Source organism: Gossypium hirsutum, chromosome A05 (genome assembly GCF_007990345.1).
Source record: "Gossypium hirsutum isolate 1008001.06 chromosome A05, Gossypium_hirsutum_v2.1, whole genome shotgun sequence".
Taxonomy (NCBI): Eukaryota; Viridiplantae; Streptophyta; class Magnoliopsida; order Malvales; family Malvaceae; genus Gossypium; species Gossypium hirsutum.
The window spans coordinates 25,694,014-25,721,456 of NC_053428.1; the positions used below are offsets into that span (position 1 = coordinate 25,694,014).

The 27,443-nt window shown below is 30.4% G+C and overlaps 3 protein-coding genes across 3 annotated transcripts; 1 reads left to right on the plus strand and 2 right to left on the minus strand.

Annotated features, from left to right (window-relative positions):
- The first annotated feature begins 4,019 nt into the window (after positions 1 to 4,019).
- On the plus strand, positions 4,020 to 5,108 carry LOC121228895 (extensin). The gene is made up of 2 exons (XM_041111912.1): positions 4,020 to 4,451; positions 4,502 to 5,108. The coding sequence occupies exons 1-2, from the start codon at positions 4,057 to 4,059 to the stop codon at positions 5,079 to 5,081; spliced, it is 975 nt and encodes a 324-aa protein (XP_040967846.1). The 5' UTR covers positions 4,020 to 4,056; the 3' UTR covers positions 5,082 to 5,108.
- Positions 5,109 to 15,373: 10,265 nt separating this feature from the next.
- Positions 15,374 to 23,850, minus strand: LOC121228896 (serine/threonine-protein kinase STY46). The gene is made up of 16 exons (XM_041111913.1): positions 23,836 to 23,850; positions 22,952 to 23,064; positions 22,675 to 22,794; positions 22,547 to 22,573; positions 21,790 to 21,862; positions 21,378 to 21,488; positions 20,936 to 20,986; positions 20,249 to 20,388; positions 20,047 to 20,154; positions 19,304 to 19,377; positions 18,762 to 18,937; positions 17,005 to 17,100; positions 16,611 to 16,691; positions 16,467 to 16,517; positions 15,714 to 15,854; positions 15,374 to 15,634 (listed from the first exon to the last, which is right to left on the minus strand). Exons 1-16 carry the CDS (start codon positions 23,848 to 23,850, stop codon positions 15,560 to 15,562), a joined length of 1,452 nt encoding a protein of 483 aa, XP_040967847.1. The 3' UTR covers positions 15,374 to 15,559.
- A 735-nt stretch (positions 23,851 to 24,585) lies between these two features.
- LOC121229526 (uncharacterized) lies at positions 24,586 to 26,781 on the minus strand. The gene is made up of 2 exons (XM_041114125.1): positions 26,266 to 26,781; positions 24,586 to 26,127 (listed from the first exon to the last, which is right to left on the minus strand). Exons 1-2 carry the CDS (start codon positions 26,444 to 26,446, stop codon positions 25,832 to 25,834), a joined length of 477 nt encoding a protein of 158 aa, XP_040970059.1. The 5' UTR covers positions 26,447 to 26,781; the 3' UTR covers positions 24,586 to 25,831.
- Positions 26,782 to 27,443: the final 662 nt, after the last annotated feature.

The following is a 27,443-nucleotide window of genomic DNA, read 5'->3' on the forward strand; positions in this document are numbered from 1 at the left end:
GAAGCAATTTATATTTTAAGAAAAAACCAGGTTACTATTCCTAATGACAAATTCAGTGTCTAATTTATTGAAGTGAATAATTTGAGGTTGCGGAATTTTCAGTACCCAAAAGACCTTTGTGTCAATAAAAACAGCTTTCGGGGAAGAGAAAAATTAACCCCACGTTTTCCCGTTGCATTTTAAGCATGCTTTTTTTTTTTTGCTAGATGTTATGGATTATCTACATCAACTAATATTAATTTTTTCTAAGTTTGGTATTACAAATTATTTATTTATACTATATATTAAATATTTGTTTGAGTTGGTGTCATCAATTCAATTAGGTGGTGACAAAAACATATCTACTTCATAAATTAAATTGTATTATTTTTTAAGAGTATTTTTATCGATTGATATTTTTATATAAAAATATATTCATATAAAATAATAATAAGATTTAAAACCAAATTTTTATAGTTTTCAACATTTATGGTTTACGATTATCCAAATATACCTCTATGTTAAATTTCATTTTTAATGGAAAAAAATGTGGGCTAGCTGAGCTTTGTGTAGTATTTTGTTTATAAGCTCACTACACTCATCAACAGTTTTATTTATAAATTTGAAATCCAAAATCTATAAAATAAGTTGTAGATTAATGATTTGTTTGATAAATTGAAATTTTAAGTTTTTAATTTTCAATATTAAATTTTTGAAGTGTTAAATTTATATTAAAAATTTTATTTGGTAAATTAATAAATATATGTACCGATTATAATTTTATTGTTTGATAAAAGTAAATAATTATTTTTAAAATATTATTTATTTTTTAATTTTAATCTTATTAATCTAATATTTTATATTATTTTAGATCCTTTTAAATAAAAGATAGATATGAATATTTCAAGTTCTTTAAAAAAGATAATTTATTTTAATTTTTTAATAAAATAAAATCAACTTAATATTTTCTATTAAGTGATAAGTAGCTAGCTACCTTTAAAATTTTTTTATTGAAAAACTTATTTTAAGTAAAAAATTAAAATAATTGTTAAACATATTTAAAATATTAAATGTTGAAAATTTTCATTTTCAATGAAATGAAAGTTGTCAATAGTTTATGAAATACACCCTAATTCTAAAATGTGATCAAGTCAATAATATTAATTATTAGTTTGAAAATAAGCAAAGTAGTTATAGATTATATAATTATATATCATTAAATAAAATGAAAAAGATACCTTGTTCTGAAGTTTGCGACACAGTTTTCACATAATTATCTTGTTGTGTTGATTGAATCTTAGTTAGATTGGCATCAATATTGTTATCAGTATAGGAGGACATGGGTTTGAATACGCTGAAGCACATTATTCTCCAATTTAAGATTTAGAGAGGGGTTATGAACAATTCTAATCACTGTATCAAAAAGAACAGATATAATAAAAATCTATAATGAGATTAATATTAAAAAATCAACCATTTATTTAATTTTTTTCCTAATTGTTTCTTCCACTTAAAAATCTCCCCACTTTTAGTATAATTGAATTTTGAAAAAGATAAATAATTAATACTAATAAATATGTTGAAGAAAAAAAGAGTGAATCAATTTGCTAATTAAATGGAATTTTGAAAAGATAAATAAAGATGTTCCAATTCTCAAAATTTGAACCCACAATCTCTACTTCAAAAGCATTCAACTCCTTGTAGGTTGAATAAGTAGTAGTCTTCACCAACTCCCAAACCTCCATTCACATCCTAATCCCTAATAAACTTGAAAAGTTTTGTCGGTGAAGGTTTATGAAATGTAGCCTGCTTGCTTTTAATTACACGTTTCCTTGGTTTTATTTCATTATAATTATTACTTGGTATTTATTTTTTCTTAATATACCTACTAGATGTAACATCATTACAGACATTAAAATTTATAGAATAATTTAAGTATGGTTGCATTAGAATAAAATTACATAACATACTTCTGTGGATAAAAAAAATTTAACAAATTTATTAAAAAAATTATATCATGATTGAATGTGATTTTAGTTAAAATAATGAAGTTAAGATAGTTTAAAAAGAATAATTTGATAAATTAAAAAATTTTAAGTGTTGAAATTTTAAGTACGGAGTGGTAAATTATTTAAAATTAAATATGGGATATAATTAGATTGTTTAATAAAGGACAATATAATCTTAAAATAAATAGAATAAAAAAATTAAATTTATTTTCTATTGAGTGATAGGTAAGTCCTTATCTACTTATTATTTTCCATATTTTTTTTAAGAAAATTTTATCTAGTAGTTTTTATCGTTGGCTCTCAAACGTGTTTAAAAAATTAAATTACTAAAATTATTAATTTTCAGTTAATTGAACTTTTTCAACAATGCCTTATTTTCTAAAAAGAATAATTTATATTAGGTTGATTCAAAAAATTTAATTTAAATATTATGATGTCTTAAATTTAAATCCTATAATGTATATATATTTTTTATTTTTTATATAAAATTATTATAAAATTATATATTTTACTTTATAAAAACAATAAAATTTTAATTATTTTACAATTTAATTAAGATTTGATCGATGGATAATATCAATTCAATAGTACTCCTATTATATAATACAAAACTTGGGAAACGACAAAGTAGGAAAACTGGACATTACACAGGAAAGAGCGTAGTCTAGCCGCCTGGTCCCTCGCATATCCCTTAGCCAAGAAAATCATGGAAATGTTAGGCAGCCTCGGAATGGTTTCAAAGTAATTTTAATTTAATTAATTTATATAACTATTTTTCATAAAAAAACATATAATTATTTTTAAAAAACAATGCTTAATAATTTAAGACATTTTTTAGCAAATGAAATTTTAGTTGTGTTGGTAAAGTTATGAGGATTTAAAATTAAATTTTATTTTGTATAAATTATATGAGTCATATTTAAATTTATTTTAGTAATCTATTTTTGCAATGATTAAATTCTACCTGTAATGATTTGAATGTTGTATAATCTTTATAATTGTTCATATGGTTGTATTTTTACTTTTTTTTTAAAATATCAAATTTATATATAAATTTTGGTTTAACATGTAATTTGATAAACGTATTTTGATTTAGTGGAACTATATACATGAAACTTGAATTGCGATTCCTATGTATATATGAAATTTTAATTCAACTATGCACATTTAAAGAAATGAATACATATATTTATTTTTATTTTAGATTAATATAATTATTTATTTATGCAATATATTAATGTAAAATGGTGCTAATATAATAATGTTGTCAATGATTTGTGGTAATTGAATCAAATCAAATTTCACGTATAACATTATGCATTGGATAAAAATTCATATATAATTTTGATATTTATCCTCATTCTTTAAAAGTTTTTTTATATAAATATTTTAATAAAGATAGGATTCAATTTCGAATATAGTATTAGTATTTTATTTGATGCTCGGTCATTATACATATATTATGCATCATTAATTAATAATAAAATGATACATAATCACTCCTATAAAATAAAAAATATTCTAAGGACTTGACTTTTTAAACATAATCAAATATAACATATAATTATTTTATTTTTCTTTTGGATTTTAGATTACGCATTTTAAATTTTGGATTTTAAGTTTTTGGGTTGGATTCGGGAATTTTTAAATTCTGAATTTGGTATTTGATTTTTGTTGTATTTATTAATATTTAACTATTATAATTAATATATTTTTTAAACCATTCAATCTTGTTTATTTTACTTCTTATGAGTTATTGTAGTATGATTACTTTATTGTCTGCTTAGCGAGCATGTCAGTGGGACTGGGGTGCTGCCATCATATATTCAACGATTGGAACTTCTCCAGTTATTTCTCGTAACATGCATGAAATACTACTCACACGTTCAAAACTGGACTGTTTTTTTATTTTTTCTAATATTGTTTCATTTATTAATGGCCTTTGACTGTGACGAAGGTTAAAAACAAGTTTTAAGTGGGATTTACCATGATTACATTACGTACATGGTAAACCCAAAATCTATATAAAGGCAGTGGAGGGGTTGTCAAAGAGCAGAGCCAAACCCCAATGTTTGTGGCAAATATGGGGTCTCCAATGACCTCTCTCTTTCTCACTCTCCTCCTCTTCATCGTCTCTCTTAGCTTGCCTTCTCAAACTCTAGCAAATTACCCTTACTCATCTCCTCCTCCCCTCCGGCCCCCCCTACCAAGTCACCACCCCCCCCCTCACCCCCACCCCCCAGGCTTACTACTCAATCTCCACCACCTCCTACACCCACCACCCCCCATCCACCTAACACCAAAGTACAAGTCTCCACCACCCCCACCATCACCACCCAAGCATCCCTATAAGTACAAGTCTCCACCTCCACCTCCACCTCCACCATCACCACCCAAGCACCCTTACACGTACAAGTCTCCACCAACCCCACCATCACCACCCAAGCACCCCTACAAGTACAAGTCTCCTCCACCACCTCCACCATCACCACCCAAGCACCCCTACAAGTATAAATCTCCACCACCCCACCATCACCACCCAAGCATCCTTACAAGTACAAGTCTCCACCACCACCACCATCACCACCCAAGCACCCCTACAAGTACAAGTCTCCTCCACCCCCACCATCACCACCCAAGCATCCTTACAAGTACAAGTCTCCACCACCACCTCCACCATCACCACCCAAGCACCCCTACAAGTACAAGTCTCCACCCCCACCATCACCACCCAAGCATCCCTACAAGTACAAGTCTCCACCCCCACCCCCACCCTCACCACCCAAGCACCCGTACAAGTACAAGTCTCCACCCCCGCCCCCACCCTCACCGCCCAAGCACCCCTACAAGTACAAGTCTCCACCCCCACCCCCACCCTCACCACCCAAGCACCCTTACAAGTACAAGTCTCCACCCCCACCCCCACCCTCACCACCCAAGCACCCTTACAAGTACAAGTCTCCCCCACCACCCACTCCAGTCTACAAATATAAGTCTCCTCCCCCCCCTCCTCCAGCTTACTATTACAAGTCTCCTCCTCCACCACCACCCCATTATGTCTACTCATCACCACCTCCTCCTCACCACTACTAAGCAATGGCTTTGACCGCACCAAGGTAACCTACATTTATTTTTTGCATCTCTTGAAGGAGCATTATGTCACATTATTTTTCTAGTTTAATTTTAGTGAGTTGAATAACCAAAGAACAACATCATGTTGCAGGGGAACAAAAGAGTGTGATCCAATAAAGCGACAGAGAAAGAGAGCAGTGAGAGGTGGCCTAGTCTCCGCGTTTCAAGAGATGGAAAAAGAAAACAATAATGATGTAGACAAGTAGTAGGGTCAATAAAAAACAAGGGGTTCATCGTTTTCACATTTGTATTATTCAGTGGTTCTCGTATTTCTTGCTGCTTTAGTATACAATGTTTCCTAGATTTTATGTGTTTTTTTTTCCAACCTTTTTGCAAATGCAGGGGTGATGGGTTTGATTTTTAATAAAATAAAGGTTTTTACTTATTGGTGTTACCATATTAATTTAATTAGAAATAAAAAAATTACTTATAAAAATAACATTAATAATCTTATATATCATTTTTTATAAATAAAACTCTATCAACTCAATTATCTCAATCATTTTTCACTTAAATTCCACTCGGTTTCATCCAACAATTATCCTCTCATGTACTTAATGGTCAAGTACTTATCAGTTGACTTTGACTACGTTGGAGAGCTAATATGCAAAGCAAATATATAGGAGAAAACCTTATCCCATATTATTCTAGAATAACTACCGATTATCTTAGAAAAAACACTAAATAAAATATATTTAAATTTCAATTAAATAAAATATATTTTCTATGGAAGTGGGTGTCAATAGATCTAGTGTATCAAAAATTTCTATGGAATAAAAAAAAAGGAAATATGTGCTATAGTCTATTACCCCATATATATATATAGAGTTAAAACTTTAATTTTTTTTAATTTATATCACACACAGACAAAAATTATAAGGTTTTTTTACATTAATTATATAAAAAAATTACAAAAATGAGATAGAAAGTAAATTATTTATGAGATTAAATAGTTTTGAATAGTAAAAGGCAATGTCATCAATATATCACATAATATCACCTATAAAAAAATAATATTTTGATTATATAAAAAAATTAATTACAAAAATAAGATAGAAAGTAAATTATTTATAAGAATGATAGTTTTAAACAGTAAAAAGTAGTATCGTTAATAAATCAAATGACATTATCTATAAAAATAATATTTTAATAAAAATAAATAAAATAATAAAAATAACTTTAATTTCAAAAGGGGTGTTACCAAATAAGAGTGCAGGACCCCTCTCACATGCACTTTTACTTTTTTTTTAAATATTTTTAAGCAAAATTTATATATTTTTAGTTTTATAATTATATTTTATAGTTTTTATATTAATAAAAAATTTAAATTGCTTTATTTTCATAATTTTATAATGATCAAATTGATAATTTTTTAGTAAAATTGGCATAAAAATATTAGGATAAGCTACTTAAATAGTCACTCAAGTTTTTAATGAGTTCCTATTTTGGTCACCATTTTTTTTGTTAATTTTGTCGCTCCCTGTTAGGTGAATTTTCAATTCTAGTCATTTCATTATTAAAATGTATTTAGTCACTAAACAGAATGCTAATGTAATATTATTTTGATTGATATAATAACAAATTTAACTCCTAATATTTTATATATTCTATCAAATTAATTCTATTTTTTAAAAATTCAAGTTAATTGTAACAAAAAGCACCATGTTAGTTTTTTTTATAATCAATCATATTCTACTTGTTTGGGGCTTTTCGGTTTTAAGTGTGGTACTGTAATGGGGTTGAAAAGACTTGCTTTCTTTCTAATGTTTTTATATATGCATATTTTTAATTTATTTAAAATTCAATATAAATATAAGGGGGGATTTACTTTTGGTTATACTAGCTTAAAATTTAAACGATTTTATATATTTTATAATTTTTTTATAATTAATATTTTAACAATTAAATCGTTATAATTCATATTTCATTTACATAAATTATGTATATCAAGTTTGGTATAAATTAAATTTATTTAACTATTTAATTTATGTAAAAGAAACTTTTAACCGTTATATATATATTAGATTGATGTGAAAAAGATATTGAATCTATTAAAAAAATTATATGCACAGCAAGTAGAAATATTATTAATAAATTTAACAGTTGAATTATTAAAATATTAATCGTATAAAAGATTACAAAAATATATAAAATCACTTAAAATTTTACGTTAAGGTAAATAAATTTCTCCTCAAATAATAAATACCATGAACAAATTAAATAATTATTAATTTTATACCAATGTATAAAACAAATTTAATTAAATTGGTATAATTAGATTTCTTCATATATTCATAGAGAGGGAGAGGTGTGAACTCTTATATTTTACCCTTAATGTACCCATGCCAACTAATTTTTGTAAAAGTTAAATTAATTTTATATAGATTTTAAAATGTTATGGTTGTTAAATATAAATAAAAAATAAATTATACCCAATAATCGAGGGGTCGGTCATCGTTTATGGGTTTGAATTTGTTTGTTTGTTTACATTTTCATAGCAAAAAGAACAAGAACATTGCAGATACTACAGGAAAACAAACTTTTAACGGCGTTTTTTTTCCTTTAGCGGTGTGTTTAAGCGCCGCAAAAAACGCCGCTATATACACCGCCGCAAAAATTAGTGGCGCTTTTTAGGAAAAAATGCCGCTAAAGATCAGGACCTTTAGCGGCGCTTTTTTAAGAAACGCCGCTAAAGAACAGGACCTTTAGCGGCACTTTTCCCCAAAAACGCCGCTAACGACATGATCTTTAGCGATGCTTTCCCCAAAAACGCCACTAAAGACCATATATATTTCATCTTCCTTTTTAATCATTTCATATTCATTCTTACCTTAAATGATCATACAAAATTTAAATAACCTAACAATGGACACGTTTTAAATTGTTTTTGAGTTCAAAAACATTAATAAGAGAACTTTTCATTTGATCAAAATGTTCATAATCAATCTTTGAAAACCCAATCTAATGACTACAATACACTTTCTTCTAAAAAGTAAAATCTTTGAAACTTCTACCGAATAAACAACATGATGTTCACTATAAGAAACTTTAACTACAAGCATACTACAATTACTTGTCAGTTTAATTCCAGTAGAGCTTCTTGATTGACCTACTCCAGACCTGCACAAGTACTTTTCAGTTTTTTAAAAAACGCCACTAATCTCTTAATTTTCATATTTATTTTTATTTGTTATAATAGTGTTTTTTGTGGTGTTTTTAAAAAACGCCACTAATCTCTTAATTTTCATATTTATTTTTATTTGATATAATTTGGAAGCCATAATAATTAATTAATGATAGTCAATATTTAATAATATATATAAAGTTTATCTATTATCTCTTAAATAATTTAAACTATAATTATAATTTTAATATATTAAGATTAATATTATTTCTTTTACAATTATATAAGAAATCGTTTAATATATAAATTAAAAAATACTAATTAATCTAAACCCTAAACCTCTTAACCCTTGTCTCATAAACACTAAAGTCTAAACCCTTAACCCCAAACCCTTACACCTTAAACTTTAACCCTAACCATTAAACCCTAAAACATAATCCCTAAACTCATAATTCATCATAAACCTTCAAATACTAGTTAACTCTTAAACCTTAAACCCTAAACCATATATCTTAAACCATAAACCATAAACTATAATAATAATTAATTCGATATTTTAAATTCAATACTATCTCTTTTACGATTATATAAGAAAATATTTAATATATTGTATAACCATAAATTTTAATAATTATTATTTTAGGGGTTATAGATTAGTGTTTATGATTTTTTTGGGTTTAGGGGTTATATGACTTTTAACGGCGTTTTACCAAAAGCATCGCTAATGCTCTGTTTTTAGCGACGTTTTTACTAAAATGCCGCTATTGCTCTGGTTTTAGTGGCGTTTTTATTAAAACGCTGCTATTGCTATGTGTTTTACAATTTTTGTGACGTTTTTTGATAAAACGCCGCTAAAGCCCTATTTTCCTGTAGTGAACCTGCAGTTGAAGATGCAAAATTAGCAGAAAATAAATAAGAGTGGGTCTAGGACTTGACTGGCTTTAGCCTTTTTGTTTGTAAAGGTAGGTGTAGTATTACTTTTAAGTGTAAGGAAAATTGTAGTATTACTTTTAAGTGTAAGGAATATTTACATTACTTATATAGGTTTGAATGGCTATATAAACAAAATAATTACCACTTTTACTTTTCATCCTTTCATTAATATAAATATGCATGCATGCCTGAGATTGCAGAGTGTTGATGGCTCGGGTGACCAGCCTGGCCCACTTTAGAGAGTTTAGACTATTTAAAATTTATGAAAAATATATCAAACTTCTTTCAATTAATGTCTATAGTGAGAACGAAGATTTCATACAATCGTGATTTTAAAATTTTAATAATTTAAATAAAATTTTTAAATAATTTAATAATTATTCTGTAATATTTTGAAATTAAAAGATGAAGACATAAATTAGATATATTTTGTTGTAATTATTTTAGAATAAAGTACAAAAATAATCACTAAAATATAAATTATATTCTATTTTAATCACTAAATTATATCAAATCAAATATCTTAATCACTCAAGATTCATTAAAATATTAAGGGAAGAGCTTATATATGTGAATTAATATTTTTTTTCACCTGATTTTTTTTAAATGCCACATGTGAAGTAAAAATATAAATTAAATAAAAAAACTACATTGACTAAAAACATATCCTCTTTTGTGTTACATATATTGAGGCTAACAGACTTATTTTTAGATCTATTCATAGGTTATTCGTCTAAACCTAAAAATTCATTCAAAATTTAAGAGGGTTTGAGTAAAAATATTAAGGCTAAAAAATAGAATTAGGGAAAAAAAATTAAACCTGTTTAAAATATTGACAGAATTAAAACTTGAACTAATTTTTCATATATATTATTCTCTTTCTTTTTATCATATTTGATTATCAATTTTTCATAAAAATATTTAATTCCCTTTCATATTTCTATTTTACATAGCTGCTATTTTCTTTCATTTCTCATATTTAACTTTCCCTCTCTTGTCTCTCCTATCTTTCTCCCATATCTCTTTCTTTCCACTCGATAATTTTTTTTAAATAATATTTCATCCATTGATGTGATATTGACAAATCAAGAAAACAAGAATCAGCAAGAATTATCTTTCCATTTATTTTTTTTTATTTTAATTGTTTATTTTCAATTTTTTTTATTTCACATTTTTTAAAATTTTTATTAGTGTCATTTAACACATGAACGACACATATATTTTTTTTCCCTTCTTAAATATTCATATTTTCAATGAGTATTTTGAAAAATAGAGATTAAATCGTCACTGGGGAGCAATCTTGGCGGTATGTGAAGCACCATCGACAGGCATTGCAGAGAGTAGATCATTTTCGTACTTGACATGAGTAAAATAATTAATTATTTTAGATGAGGTGGGTAAAAAAATCACGTCTAAAGATAACAAACATGATCTGATACGGTGGGAGCCACAGAAATAAATAAGCGGGGGATGTTAATGAATTGATGGGATGGGAAATGGTATAATAACATAGTTTGAAAAGTCAAAATGGAATGCCATATTATTCACCTAACTCCGATTTAAAATATTATATATTTTGTGAATAAATATTATGTATTGGGTCTGTTGCACATCTTGGTTAGTTTGTGTTAAAATTTATCTTTCTTTATTTAATATTTTTAAAAATTTAAAGATTATAAGATCGATGATTCATTTTATACATTGGGTCGATTATTTATATCATTTAAATAATAATAATAATAATCTTTCTTTATATTAAACAGTTGTTAAAAGAAGACATACATCAACTGTCTAATTTTGTAACATGTTCACAAGTGCATATAAGTCAATCAAGTTGGCTTTTAATTATTCAGTTAAACAAAGTCTTAAAATTTTGAAATGCTTTCATTTTAAACAAGCTGTAGGTAAATGTATATATTATTACTTTTTAAGTATGTGACTTATCCTCTTATTTATGAATTGAAGAAGAGTTATACATAATTTTAAATATTATGCTTAAAAGAACAAATATAATAAAAATTTATAATAAAATTAGCATGAGAGAGAGAGAGGGGGAGAGAATGAATGCTTTGACGTAACTATGGAATTTATGGGAAAACAAAGTAAACTTTCTCTTTACATATTTACCAACTTGCAATAATATTCTTTAAACAAACAACCGACTCAGAGTCAACACTGCCCAAACAAGAAAAATGGTGCATGTATTCCAATCTTCTCCAAATGAATGTATATTCTTAAATTGGAGACTAAATTATTAGTTTATAGGATTATAAGTCACAATCATTGAGTAAAAAAGATTACCTTATTGGAAATATACAAAAATAAAATTACTATGAGGGCATCAAATGTTACAAATTTGTGGTGATGATAGTGGAAATTAGTGTATAAATAATGTAATGTAAATGGAAGTATTTCCAATCCAAATTTTGTTTGGTGGCCATAAATAAAGACAAATTAAGTTCACCAACTCTGCAACCCCACATGTAATTAAAGCAGCTTGTTTAGTCATTGCCTAACATCTATTTTCTTTTTCAGACTCTCCCACTACCTCCATTTCTTCCCTTCCTTCTCTTTCTCTTTTTCTTTTTATATTAGGAGACCAAATCAAATAAGGTGGGGGGCAAATAGCTAATATTTTGTTTTCTTCATCATATAATGCAAATTATGTTGGAGATATATGTTAAGAAAAAAAAAGAATTTGAGATTCATTATGTAATATATAAATCTAATTTCGGTTGTCATCTTGCAATAAACATACCGAATAAGTTACTCATAGAGATGATAATAGAGCGAGATAAGGAAAGTTGTTAAATTCACTATCGCTCTAGAGTTTTACTTGTACTGTTTCATTATGAATGTATAAACTTGAAAATCACTATCGCCTTCATGGACATTGGATGCATCCCATCCCATCCCATCCCATCCGGTTTTACTTCAATTTAATTTTTGCTACTTATTATTAATATTTTCAATCTTTTTAAAAAATAAATAAATATTTAAACATAATTCTTCAAAAAAAATTAAATATAAAACATATGGATTTTTCCTAGAAGACATTATTACATTTTTATCCTTTAAATAATTATATATACAATAATAAAATGATAATTTCATATAATGAAGCAGGGCAAGATGGCAAGCATTATCATAATCGCTCCATACCCGTTGTCACCACCTCCCCAAACCCAAAAGAAAAATGCCTCACCCCACCTTACATTCACTTTCCAAAAGAAAAACTCCATTCCATTCAAAATAGATCAATTCAAAATTAATCCAACGATTCAAATTTTACCATTTAATTCAACAATTCAACAATTCAATATAATTTTTATTTTTGCAAAGCAGTAGGATTAAACCTGGATTCTTCGTTTCCTTTTCCTTATCTTGTCTTCAATTTTTTATATTTTTTATATATAAAAAAATGGTGTAAATGTGTGGAAGGTAATGGTTAGGTTCAAATTAGGGTCCAAATCTTTACTTACTCTATCATGAATAGGGGAAAGTTGATAAATCTTTGTAGTAGTCTCCAACAATCATGTTCTCCAATTATAAACTATGTAGCTTATTGTGGATTAGTTAGCTTTTCTTCAACAATTTCCTAAACTGATAAAAAACTTTGCGTCGGCTAATCAAGCTTTCATGGTATTGCCAATGGTAATAACAGTTTAATGCACATATTACATATTTATACAAATATAGTTGAGTGTTGGACATTGACAGCATTTCCAGAGCTTTAGGATTAAATATTCAACAAGTTGTTTTCTTTTTCTTTTTTTCTCATTCAAAATATAATTTAACAAGTTCCAGGTTTAATATTATATTCAATGTATTAAACTAAGAATTTTATATCGAGAATAAAAGATTAAACTATAAATTAAAGGTGAATTACATATAAAATATGTATTAAAAAAAGTATTTGATACATTATTGGTGTGGTTTTAAATTTTATTAATAAAATTAAAAGGATAACATGCGATTATAAAGTATATATATACACATATAAGAGTGTGATATATTTTAATTTCGTTTATAACATTGAAAGAGTGTGATGATAGTGCATCAGATATCCATTTATATATATTATGAATTAGTGTTTAATATATTTATATATATATATATCCCATATACTGTATGGAGGACATAACATGCCACCAAATTGTTCACTTTCTTTTATCTTTGTTTTGTTTCCTTTTGATTTTTTACATGCATTTTGCTTTTGCAAGCGTGTATGACATAAATACAAGGACAATTTGAATTCAACGACTCCAACCCCACATGGTTGAAGTCCTTTTCGCCATTACTAATATTGCTTGGTGCTACCATTCATTCTAGTCCCTCTCTTCCCTTTTTTTTCTAAAGTTCAATTCATTTAACTTTTTTTTTTATAATGTAATTCTGTAAAATTGTTTGCTTAAGAACTTTCTGTGATATTATTCACTGTGTAGATAGAAATAGGTAAACATTTATTAATTAAAAGTAATAATTTTAATTCGAATATAATTTATAAACTATTTGAATCTTTTATACACTTTTGCATTATTTACATTTTATTTTGTTGAGACTTGAGATTAAAAGAGGGAAGAGATGGAAGATAACAGTTCACATGACGGTGAAGTACTGAAAACTACAAGAATAGAGGGAAGAAGATGCACAAGGCATAAAGACAAAAAAGTGGATAGCCAGAGAGGAAGAAGACGGACCTTTCTAAGGCCAAGGACTAGTACTTATCGGCAAAGGTAATCTCTCCTTAGCCTTGGGCATTAACACGTGGCTTGCATCTATATCATGGTTAGCCAGTTAAGGAGCATGATAACTTTCTAGATAAGCAACACTGTAATTGACATAGACTTAATAAGGTTTCATATGTGATTCATGCGAAAAGTAATCTAACACATGTTCTTGACAAGATAGATTAAAAGAGCTCTACATATTGTATATCCCCCTATCTGCAAGGCTTAGAGGTGACCAAATGTTTACTAGTGAAGCCTTTACTGAATTTTCTATGACAATAAAAATTGTAATGTTAATTTTCTTTTATCTTTTCGAGTTATATAAATAACCTTAAATGGAAGAAGAATCTAAATGACCACTAAAAATGAAACTTTGGTGTTCTTTCCCAAATTAACTATTTTCATGGAGTACCATTTTTGGCATTTAAAAATTATGAGTTAAAAAAATAAATTTAAGCTTTAAAGCAATATGTGAAAAAGGTTAGCATCCATTAAATTTTAACCTTTAAAAAATATTATGAATATCTCACTTATTTAAGCTTCGTTGTCTTCCATTTCATTGTAACACATCTTTGCCAACCACGACCTTTCTAAAATTAACGCTTTCTCAGCTCTAAGCTTTGTGAACATACACATACATAAATTGTGGAACTCTTTTGATCTACTTTGTCAATGACAAGTATTGCCGCATGGAACACATGAGACCTTGTCTAGTCTATTTCCATCTCAAATTCCTTTATCTAGAAACCTACTGTACTCTTTAAGTGGCCGACTATGATAAGACTTATTTTGCAGTGAAAGCCCAAGGTTGAGAGACAATGATTGTAGCCTGTAACTGCCCATCCTTAGCTTCAAGGAGGAGCATAATGCTTCTCCTCCTACTCTTTCTCCATCATCGAATCTAATCATATAAGAATATTTGACTCTACCTTCCGCGGCTCTTGTTACTCTCGGAGCTGTCAACTCTTCTTCCTACTGTTTTGTCCCTCAACAAGAGTAAAATAAAAAGTAAATGGGTGTGCAACCAATTTTAGAACCAATATGCAGAAGGAATTAGGTAGGGACTGGAATGCAAGTGAATTTGAAAGAAGAGGGTCAATCTGGAGCAATAACTTAATGCTGATATAAAGATGACTCAAATCATGTGAGTCCCAAATACTCCATTATTTGACAATTCTTGCACAATTCGATTCCCCTAATAATCAGCAGTGCTCGGGGATTGTCTCGTCTATGTTTAATTTTAATTTTGGCTTCCAACCGTACGTAAACTTATGCACGTATTCTTTTATCAATTCTATTAAACATGAGCATGACACAAACTGCTTAAAACAAATCCCAAACACAATGTGTGCATTAAATGACTATATTTATTACACTACTTCCGCGTTCATGTTATCCTTTACAAAATTATCAGATATTTTCCTATCTACTATTCAAAGAGTAGAATACCAAATACCAACAGCTCCTGCCTCGGAAAGTTCGTATCAAATATCATATTGCTTCACGCATTCTTTTTACACCGTGTTCAAGTAAGAAAGTTCCATTAGAAAGAAAAAAAATTCTACATTTTCTTTGTCCCTTTCGTTTAAGTATATAGCATAGTCTTTACTGAAATTCTATTTTCCTCAATTATATAAGATCTCTATAAATATCTAACGAAAAGAAATCTTCAAATCTTTACATGGATACAAAAATCTAGAGTTTCCATTCAATGCTTCTGCCGTTTCCTGCGTGACACACTTAAATCAGGAGACAGATTTCTAACCTTAACATCAAAAAAGGACGATTTAACTGTGCAAATTCTACCTCAACCTCTTCAAAAAGTGTCTCAAGCTGAGCTGTTATCTCAGAGAAGGATGGCCGCTTGTCAGGAGTGGCTACCCAATATCTCTGCATCAAGTCTACAAGCTTTGGATGTGCATTCTCGGGAAGATCTGGACGCAACCCCTGAAATGAAATAGCAAGACATAAATGAAACTTCTATTATACAGTGGCTTGGTAGAGTTCCCATGGAAATTAACAAACTTTTAGCGGAAACAACATCCTAATTCATGCCAATTACATTGTTATGCAATGTTGGCATCTGTCTGTCTTTTATCAGAATGCCTATGACTTTTCAGTTCCATAGAAGACACTTAAACTTCAGGTCATGTATGAGGAATCGATGTTTACCATTCCCAGCATGAATGCTTTAAAGTTAAAACTTCAAAATTTTGGAGTTCTCTTTTATAACACTAACAAATTTAATGTTCTCAAATTAAACTTTATGGCTTTCACACTAGTTCCGTTTCTAAGAAAGCCCAAACATATGAAACGGTTAGACTTTGAACCACACAGCATCAATAGATTGATGGTTTTCATTTTTCAAGTTACACAATTGAGCTACAGAAGAAGTAATACATTTGAGACTATATTGGAAGCAGCAAAATAGAACTTGAAATTTTAATGCAAAATTACAGGAAAGCCATCTTTATATCATGCTTGAAATTAAACGAACAAAATCCATAAACTATGATATAGTAGAGATTACTCTTTAATTCCATAAATAGAAAAGTAGACCTGTCTCACTCCCAAGGCAACTTGCAATGGAGTCATGGTATCATAAGGAACCTGCATCAACAAGGAAAATAATTTTCGAAAGTTTGACTTCCAACGTTTTAGCATAGAAATAGCTCTTTAACTTTCTTCAATTTCAGGAAATACCTTGGCAGTCACTAGCTCCCAGAGTACAATAGCAAAACTGAATATATCTGCTTTCTGATCATATGGCTGGTGGTTTATAACCTTGTAGGAGTAATAAAGAAAGATGGGAAAATACAGCTAGTAAGACATTATGGCACATGACATGGAGAATAAGGACTGCACCATTAACCCTGCAACTACTTTTTCATTGCAAAAATTATGGAAGGAACAACGTATCCAAGTATTAGAGCATTTATAAATGAACAGAAGTTTGAGGTAATTTCACAAATGACTGAGGAAGTTCCCCATGAGGCTTAAAAAATATAAACCAAATCTTGAAATAATTAACGAAGGCAACTACACTCCCTCAGTCAATTGGACAAGGGAAAAAGAAATAAACATAAGAGATTCACACCTCAGGTGCCATCCATCTATATGTCCCAGTCTCAGCTGTCATTACTCCTCCTTTGTTCAGGAACCGAGCCACTCCAAAATCTGCTACCTTAATAACCTTTAAAGAAAACATAAAGACCTCAAGATCAGAAATAGTAAAACACTAAATGTTACAAAAATTTCACTTCAAATTGTGATATAAACAACTCTACAGGTGCCAATAAACATTAATGTCAGCTATCTTAGCTGTCTACCCTATTAACTGGTAGAAGCTTTATTGCTAGGAGTACATTGATAGATATAGAATGAAAGATGGATCAAAGATGCCAGAAGCACTATAACTACTTCTGTTAATTCAGAAAAAAAAATGTTTAAAAGAAACTCCATCACTGGCTAGGGGACTTCCTCGAGGGTCCAGATCATGTCTACACATCAATCCATATACATAAAACTAGTCTTATTTTCTCTCTTATCTTCTTTGTTACCGAAGTCCTTCCCTCGTGTTTAACTACCTTCTTGCTGATGCACCCTTGCTTTCCTGCTTCCGAGCCAGATTCACATACAACATCCCTTAATCCAAGAATCAAAGTTAAACAGCCAAATTCCAACAAACTTTGAAGTCATTGTGATTAACTTCAGTTAACCTATCAAACTCTCTATCACCATTAAAATACTTTAGACTTTAACCACCATAAAATAAAATGAATAAAATTGGCATTGCTCGCTTGGTTCATGGCCATGTCCATATTAGGTCCAGTAGTATACCTTCAAAATGTGACTCCTCTTGTTCGCAAAAACTTACAACTCTAAAAGCAGGAGGTTCGCTTGAGACAAACTAAATTATCAAAGTTCACGTCATAAACAGTGTAATAAAGCATGCCAAACTCCAACAACATGAAACCACTGAAGCAAATATATGACTTGCTACTTATGATGAATCTAAACACTCGCAATATCTTCTGGAAAAACATAGGATGCTTGCCACTCCTCAAACACCCTGCATGTGCTTGGTTGCCAATTAGATAATTCTCAATTGACAATATTAATGATATAGATCACTTATTTTTTGATGTTTCAAAAATTCTGACTGGCATAAACCATTAATATTCTCCGCCAGTATTTTGATGATCCACATGCTGATTATGACGAAATTAAATTTGAGCCATAGAACTTAAGTCACTACCAACAGAAGATACCGTTAAAATTGAAGTAATTATTACTAAAGACAAAGCCATATTTCAGCTTAACCACTCCAATAAAAACTTTTAAAAAGAAAGTACAACGGCATGCATGCACTCAGTGAGAGAAGATTATAGATACCTAGAACCAGGATAAAACAAGCCTCAGTACCGGAGACAGTATTAACACAATGAAAAAGTATTTTTAGACATATCACGAGGAACTTGAACTAATTTCCTAATTAAGGACACCACCAAGCAAAAAGATTTCAAGTCCATCAATATCTAGTAAGGATTAAAAGTAATTCAACACACAACCATAATCTGCGGTTTAGCCAGATAAACCTAAGGATTTTCAGCAGCATTCTGTTCACTAACAGTATGCAATTTTATTAAATTAGTTACTATCCTTCATGCAAGTTTTACCCTTTTTAAGAACTTTTACAAGGGAAAACCCAACTCTGACGCATGTCAAGGTTCTGGTTTTCAACTTAATCTTCAGTCATGTTGCCGATCACCAAGAACAACTTAATTGTTAGAAAATCAGATAAACTAATCCCTTTTCAGCACTCTCAGATCAATGGTATTAAGAAAATCATACGTTGTCCGTATCCATTAACAAATTTGCTGTCTTCAAGTCCCGGTGAATTATGTGGTTTTGATGCAAATAATCCATCCCTTTGCAGACATCAATTGCAAACTTCAGCAGTTGAGTGAGCGTCAAGACATTATGATTCTTATGCAAATAGTCATACAGGCTTCCCCCAGGCATATATTCTGCAAATAATAATGTGAACTGTGAAATGAGAAATTTTAACAGATACTAAAGTTGAAACAGTGAGTGAATGGTGTGTGCTCTGGAGAGTGTGATTGGAAGGCCCTGGCCGCTATCAACTACATAAATTCTTTTAGCTGGGGTCCCAAATTAAGGCCATACTCTGACAGATATTTAGACAACCCAAAATGAAAAATAAAGAATAGAAGGTCCCCTGACATGATTAACTAATCAAAATAAACAATTATAATGAAAAACTTTTCTCAACAGATGACTCAAGATGACAGATTACTAAGGGAGGATAACTAGAATAGAAGCCTCTTCAATTCAAAAAAGACTTCTTTTTTTAGCCTTCAGAAGTTTCATACCTGTTACTATGCACAAATGTGGGGAACTTGTACATGCACCAATAAAACGAACAACATTTTTATGCTGGACCTCTCTACACTCAAGAATCCAAAAAATAAAATCAATAACCATATGATTGTGGTCCTACATAAATACAAATACCTGCACCAACCATATCCTACTTCAGAAATTAGGCAAAAAGATTACTGCTAAGAAAAAGCAAGAAAAAAAAATTATTTAACTTTATTTGCTTGCAATACAAGAGGTAAAATGTATATATATAAAAATGCATTTTGCTGAAGTAGATCTCAAGAGGTAAAATGTATTGTTCTACTAAGAATATTTTTCTTTAGAGGAAACTAACAAAATTTATAGCCTAATGAGCAAGTGCATAATTACTCCAAGGTAGATTCTAGACAAAGAGAGAGCTATTTCTAAGACTTGACAACAGAGTTTCAACATGATTTCATGCCTATAGCTTATTAAGGTGAGGTGGTGTCAGACATAATAGACAGAATTCTATGGGAGAATGAACCTACAATGAGACACCTTAACGTGGAAACATTAGAGTTCACAAATTTAATTGTTCTTTCCTTTCATTTATCTTTTTCTTTTGGGTAGGTGAGTAGGTGAAGGAGGTGAGTGAAAAAGGGCAAGGGGCTATTGAACAAACTACACAGAGTAGACAACAGAAATTTAAAGATTGCGGCAAAGACAATGTGAAACATCACAGAACTCTAAAGTAACAGTTAAAGCTTCTCACCGTAGAATCGCCACCTCTTGAGTAAACTCATCTTCCATAGCATCATTCAAATGCTCAGACCTAAGAAATTTGACAGCAACATCTTGTCCAAGGTAGATACCATGATACCTTCAGATGAAAATCAGAAGAAGGTTGAGCAACAGAACAAAATTACAGAATAGAGTAGATCCAGAAGAAGCAAGTTCATATGGGCAAAACTTACAGATCTCCACAAGATCCAGAAGCAATTCTTTCTCCTATCTTCAAAAGTATTCTATCTATCTCCCAATCTCGAGATTTTGATTGTGTAGCTGATGCATCATCTATAGCAGAATGAGAACGCAAAGATCCAGACAATGATCCCTTCATTTCCAAAGAATCGTAAGGTAAATTATCTTTTTGGCATCCATTAGTAATACTTAAAAGACAAAGTCATGCAAATACGAAAGTGTAAGCATACATTATGTGAGATCCATCAGAATCCAACAGGGGGGTAATAGTAGAAAGATGAAGAAAATAAATGCATCAAATTCAGATTATTATAGGGGTTAAAAACCAGGGTTACAATCTGCTCATCAATTATGAAGGTATAAATTTACATACAGATTATCTGTAAAATGCACAAATCTAGTGGTGGCTAGATCAAGAGGTTCAACGAAATGAGAAAAGCTCTTCAATTGTTCTCTCAAGAACCATTTGAACTTCCAAATAGAAGGAGAAAATCTTTCAAAAATTTAACGCCAAGAGCAGTCATAATGACTAGCTTTGTGATGTCCAAACACACTGTAAAAACAAAACCCAGTACCAATAATGCCCATTCTTCATTAGGACTTGAAATGAATTTTAGATTGCAACTAAACTAGAAGGAAAGTGAAAGGCCATAAATAGAATTCACATGGACAAGGTTCACCTTGCTTCTACTAACCGCTTCTTCCATAGCTTTATATAAACCATCTGTATCCTGGCCACAACATTGCAAAGTCAGCAACAATTGGACTCAGCAGAGATCCCTGCCATAAAAGAAATACAATCACAATGCTCTTTAATACATTACAAGGCTACGCTTTGGGGATAAACTATATTTTGAATAACATATTACTTGATAAATTTTAATATAAAAGAAGCATCAAAGTTGTGAATTTTGGATTTATGGTCAAATGTTCAAGTCATATTACAGAATTCAACACAAAAGAAAAAAAGGAACTGCCTAAAACTCTGCCAATGTCAACAGCAGAAAATACAGTATCTCATGTAAAGCAAGATTCTTTGTTAGTTATACATCTTAACACTCACCAGAAAATATAAAGATATGAGGACACTAACAAGAAAACAGATAATGAAGTAATGTATACCTCAACTGGCCATCCATCCACCACAAAAACATCCAAAGAGTAGCCATCTGTTGTTGAGAATACATGTGCTTCACGAATATTAAGCTCTATATCTGAAAGCAATGCAGAAAGCTAGAAAGAAACAACAGCTGGTCAGTATTCTACTAGATTTGTACCCTTCTGGTTAACAGATTTTTGAATAACACTTTGCAGCTTTTTCCTTTAACATGTAGTACCCCACAATTTTCTCATGTTACCATAGGTGGTTATCATCTAATTATTAATATGAGGACACTTTTATGATTTTGTTGAAAATAGTGTACACTCTAACCCTATGATATAGAAACCACAGGGTGTTCAGTGCTGAGAGAAAAATCTAAAGGTGTTATTTGAAAATTTGAAAAACAACAGATTACATTGTTGTCAAACATACCTGGCTAAGCAGCTTTGGCCTGTCAGTGGTAGAAAATATCACTTCATGAATTGGAAGGTGTACAATCTCTTGCCTGCATAACATTTACCAAAGGCCAACTCACCACCCACACATAAATATGACAAATACAAGACTGATATAAGAAAGCAGCATTTATAAGCCTAAGTCTAATATACATGCGTTGGGCATATAAGTATGCTAAACATGTGGACATACGCAGACATAGATTGTTATACAAAATTCTGCTTCAATTGTCAGTGCAGGGAGGGAAAGAGAGAGATTAAGAGAATAAGCACATACAGAATGAACAAAATGCTCCTGAATGAACCTTTTCCAAAGTAATGTTCGGAGATCTTCTAACCATCTAGATTGTTAGAAAGCAACAACTAAAATACCCAAGAATGATAAAACCCTTAAGACAAAAGCTTCAGTACAGTAACCACCTGCAACCAAGTTTTGTAATACCAATGACAACTATCTAACCTTTCATTGTACAATGAAAAAATAAATTACCTAAAAAGACAAGAAATAAATTACCAAAAATCATACAGATCATGGGAAAGGAAATGAAAACAAATTGTTTCAAAAATGTTGCAGGTACTAAACTGAATGATACAAGCACCGAGAATTGGCTATTTAGCATATAATGTTGATAATGTTCTGATTTAGCTTCTTTATTTCAGTTTGAAGTAGATCTCTACGAAGAAGATCCAAATGAGCACACATCAACAAGCACAAACCCCCACATCCCACTCACCAAAAAGAAATACAGAGGTTCTCATTCCTGAAAGTAGGAAAATCTCCTCATACATAATCAAGTTAATAAATAGGAAAAGATTTGCAGAAATTTCAAAGGACTGGTGTAACAAATCTTCAACAGAGTACCTTTTTGAAAAGTTCTCAGTGAGATATCTATCATCTACACACTTGGAATTCTTTCTGACATCCAAATTTAGGTCCTCAAGCTTAGAGCAAGCTTCAAAGTCAACTGGATGATCCCTGCTTCTATTTACAGAAAGCGACAAAGCATTAATTAATAAAATTATTAATAAAAGATCCAATTCAAAAGACATTAAAATGTTATTAATGAAATAAAAATCGTTTAGGATCAAACAGAGAAAAGGGAAAGGGACAAAGAACTAATAATCTTATGCATAAATACCTTTTATATGATGGTACAACCTTTTCACCATCTCCATCACCAAAAGGCCCTTGTGCAGACAACGAATTTATATCTTGCTGATCATCATTATTATCTTCTCCGGTGCAAAGGTTCTACATGGCATAAGAGGGAGAAAACATGCAAAAAAGAGAGCAACACAATCATGCATCACATGAAGAAAATATCAAGAATAATCTAGAAGTAATAATATAATGGGAACAAAAGTATAAAATGTTTTAAGAGGATACAATTCTTTAAGGGTTGTTATTATTAGCTTGAAACAGTAATTTGACTATACTATTGCAGTTTAGTTTATTCATCTACTTTTACTTTCCAAAATCCACAAAACAACTTATATAACCCCCTTCCTTTTATATTGTTAGTAACAGACTTTCTGTGAAAAAAAAAAAAAGTAGTCTGCAAAAGGAGAAGAAATTATATAATTCCATTTGCAGTAGTGTCAAAATATATACTTGAAAGTGAGATATCACAAGTAGCAGTGTGTAACCATAAGAATCATATTATATTTTTTTAACAAAATGAAAGGCTGATTCAAGGCATTTTACAATATATAAGCAACAAACACTTAGCATACACTGAGATGCATGACTATGCATATCGTATGGAGTTGTGTAAGACATATGAGCAGTGACATATAATTTCCAGGTAAGCCATGAACAGTGTGAACACCATTAACTCCCTACTTCACAAAAACAATGCCTATTGGTGGGGGTTATTCATTGAGCTACAAAAGTCCTTTTGGAGCTAAAAGCACTTTCAGCACCATAAGCAATAAAGAACAATGCGCTTTTGAAGTCAAATGTGTTTTTGAACCCAAACACAAAAGCTAAAATTTTTAGCTTTTGCATTTAAAAAACACTTACGGAGTCATATGACATTTAGCCCTCTTTTAAAATCCAATTTATTATGCAATATTTACATTGGGTATACTATTATTTTCCTATTGAAATTTATTTCAAATATATGAAATTATATATTTGAATTTGTAATAATTATCTTCTAATATTTAAAATATAGATTATATATTCAAATTAAGTTTTACAAACAATTCATATTAATTGCATAAAAAAATTTAAAATTTATATTTCATAAATTAAAATATTAATAATATTATTTTCTTATATTTTTTACTTTACACCATTATGTCTAAAATGAAATTTAATTTCTCAAAAGCACTTTTAGATAGCAATACTAAAACACTTAAATCCTAAACCAAATTTTTTGAAAACACTTCTTCAAGGCACTTTTTATGTGAGGACTTTCTCCTATGCATTTTCCACGTTGTCATATTTCTCACTACTCTGTCTGCATGTAGGGCAATCATGGTCCATGAGTGACCTCTTGCTAACCTGATTCTAAAAATTGATTTATTTTATTTATTTTAAATTCTTCTTCTGGTACTGGAGTATAAAATCGGCACTATTCAAGTGAAATTAAACAACATAGTAATTTTTTTTAGTGTATTTCAAATTCCGGATCCCTTTCTTCCACCTATAGGCTTTATTATATTTCACATTCTGTAAAAAGAAAGACCCAATACGGGATTTTACCCAATGATGATTGATTTTATGACTTTGGATAATCAGACAGCTGTGTCTCTAAACCTGTAAATATTCGAACAATAGATTATTATGCAAGTGCAACAACCGCCAAGGCTGAAGCAAGTAATGTTAGACAAGACCAAACTCTGTCTCTAGTCTTTTTATTAATTACACCCATTACCCATCCAAGACATTCTTGGGGCACATTCCATCCTATCAGCAACAATGGTACCTTAGACTAAAGGGCGAACACTGGAGTTAGTACCAGCATCAATTACGCATTCTTCAGATTGAAATAGCCAGTTTTCCAAGTTATTTCATCAGCAGCAATTAGCTTTGAATCCTGATTTGTCTTGCTGTTGTAGATGCCAAACTCTTTAGCATCATAGCTTGCTCCCTGCTAGAACATATCATCGATATGAATGGGTGACGATGGGACATGACAAGGCTAAAACCCAAATAACACTACTGTATGTCTCCGTCAATTGGGCAAGATCTTAACCCCGTTGCTTATGCCTTAACTCATTTTATTTTAAGACATACAATTTGACGAGGAAGGCTTGGTGACCCAATGAGCTACTTGCTTTTGTGGTTCAACAATTACATCTAGTCTTTCATTTCTCTACTAAATTAAACATTAATGCATGCAACTTTATAAATTATTTCTCAAGTACCAGTGTTCGCCCTTCATTCACTCCAGCTATTATGGATATGGGAGGGGAAAAAGAACAGTAGGGTCACAGTATCTCAAACTTGGGGCACAATAACAAAAATATATATTTATATTCTCCAAGTAAAATTTCTTCAAACAATTTTTTAAAAACTTGTTTCCCTTTGTAAATTGATAAACCTTTTTGACAGAAGTGAATTGGAAAAGTGTACCTATAACCTTCATTTCAAAACGGCATTAGGTTTCAACATGATGCAATTAATGAAGCTAGATCAAATAAGACTAATTGTTTTGACTTAACGAATTTACTACTGAATAATTATACTCTATGATAAGTAATTGTTTAAAGCTCTCTCACGGACATAAGGGTCAATTGCACACCAGAAATTACAGTAAAAGGGATTGTTCCAACTTCCAAGCACCGATGTCCCTCTGCACAACATTCCTATGTTCCTAAAGGCTAAAACTGTTCCACAAACCCTGTATCTATGCCCAATTCTTCAAAACTCTGGTTCCTAACACACTTTTTTCTTTTTTTTAATTATCATGGATCAGTAACGTATTAAAACGAATAAGATATATTTCTTGTGACACCTACTTTTTCTTTAAAAGAAAAACTAAATCTCACTACTCTACTAATCTCAGTTTCTACCGCTTTGCTTGAATTAGAACACTAAGGCCAATAGTCCAAATTTCTACCGCTGTACATATGAACCAGTAGTTGAAATAAAAGATGATATTTCCATTTTGCCCTGTTTTGATAGCCATGCCATGAATATAGCAAAAAGGTACTAAACCGGGTTGTGTTCTTCTTAAACCGTAAGCACTTGCTAAAGAAGCGGATATGATAAACCGGTCGCTTCTCCGGATCTTTCGCAGCTTCAAGTAGCTTCTGATGTAACAAGACATCCTCCACTCTCTCCACATTAACATCAAGTGCATAACTGAATACCCAAAAAGAAAAGAAAAGCTCCCTTAGCTTTAACCTATCCTACTTTAAAATTTCTAAATCCTTCATAAAAATACGTATAAAACAGATTCACACATACGTACAAATCATTTGTATAATAACTAATTCTCACCTAGCAGCAAGCGATTGAAGTGAGCATCCAAGTTGTCGCGAAAGTCAGAGTTCCAAATAGCTTCTTCGCAGCCGATTTCAACTAAGCGATTGAAAACGTCATTTCTGATGTCGTAGCTGTTAAAGTTACCGAAGCTTCTCGGCGGCGATGAACTCTCTCCAACTCCTTCAGTTAAATCCATCAACAATGAAACCTAGTGCTTCTTCTTCTTCTTCTTCCTCCTCCTCCTCTCTTTTTCTTCTTTCCTTCTATTTGAGCATCGCATGAGGTGAAACTTGTTGTTTCTTTGTTGCTGATCAAAGTAAAGGGGATCTTTGACCGATAATGGAATCTGGGAGGACAAGAATGGAGGGAGGGGATGGTTGTTTTGAGAGAAACTGGAGGATAAATTTGGAATTTTGGGTTAGAGTTGGGAGAAAGTAAAAACAGGGGAAGCGAATGTTCAGGCTTGAGAAAGGAAGCATTGACTATTGGGAGAGGCTTCGTCCTTTTGGAATACGAGCATTGACGGAGATAGGATTGGCCGGTTTTTTGGTACTAAAATATGTTTCGCAAGTTACGTAAACACCCTTAGATAAGAAAGAGAATTACGGCGACAGATTCAATGAAATGACGGAAATGCCAATTTGGTAAGAATTACGGCGACAGATTCAATGAAATGACGGAAATGCCAATTTGGTAAGACAGACAAAAAAGTGAATTAGTTAAGATTACTATTATTTAAATATCGATTTATTAATTAAAATATCTTACCTAAAAAATGCAGAATATTAATATTATATTTATATATATTACCAAATAGGTAGACGTATTTTCAATAGTCTAACCGGTAAAAATGATAATGCTAAATTGGGAAACTTACGTGGAAATTCCAAAATTTTCACATAAGTTGGCACTAAAAAATTTAATGACAATTAACATTAAAATATTTGATTTCAAAAAAAATAGTAATTAAATTTAAAAAATTATTAATTGAATGATAAAAATAAAATAAAATCTATAATTTAATGAATATTTTTTGTGTTTTACCCAATAAAATATTATACAATATTGTTCTTAAATTAAAATTGAAGATGGAATTGACATTTTACAATGTACTATGATTTTGCCTAATTCTGATAAAAAGTTTTTTGAATTTTATAACAAAAAAATTTGGTGGTATTAATATGGTATAAAAA

Excerpts from the sequence above, each read along its gene's own strand:
- LOC121228895 (XM_041111912.1), top strand. The coding sequence starts at position 4,057 with ATGTTTGTGGCAAATATGGGGTCTCCAATGACCTCTCTCTTTCTCACT. Across the intron at positions 4,452-4,501 it reads AAGCACCCCTACAAGTACAA|AATCTCCACCACCCCACCAT; the intron begins GTCTCCTCCACC and ends CCTACAAGTATA.
- LOC121228896 (XM_041111913.1), bottom strand. Across the intron at positions 20,389-20,935 it reads AAGCGGTTAGTAGAAGCAAG|GGATCATTGTCTGGATCTTT; the intron begins GTGAACCTTGTC and ends TTGGAAATGAAG. Across the intron at positions 16,692-17,004 it reads ATAGATGGATGGCACCTGAG|GTTATAAACCACCAGCCATA; the intron begins GTGTGAATCTCT and ends TACTCCTACAAG.
- LOC121229526 (XM_041114125.1), bottom strand. The coding sequence starts at position 26,446 with ATGGATTTAACTGAAGGAGTTGGAGAGAGTTCATCGCCGCCGAGAAGC. Across the intron at positions 26,128-26,265 it reads CTTCAATCGCTTGCTGCTAG|TTATGCACTTGATGTTAATG; the intron begins GTGAGAATTAGT and ends TTGGGTATTCAG.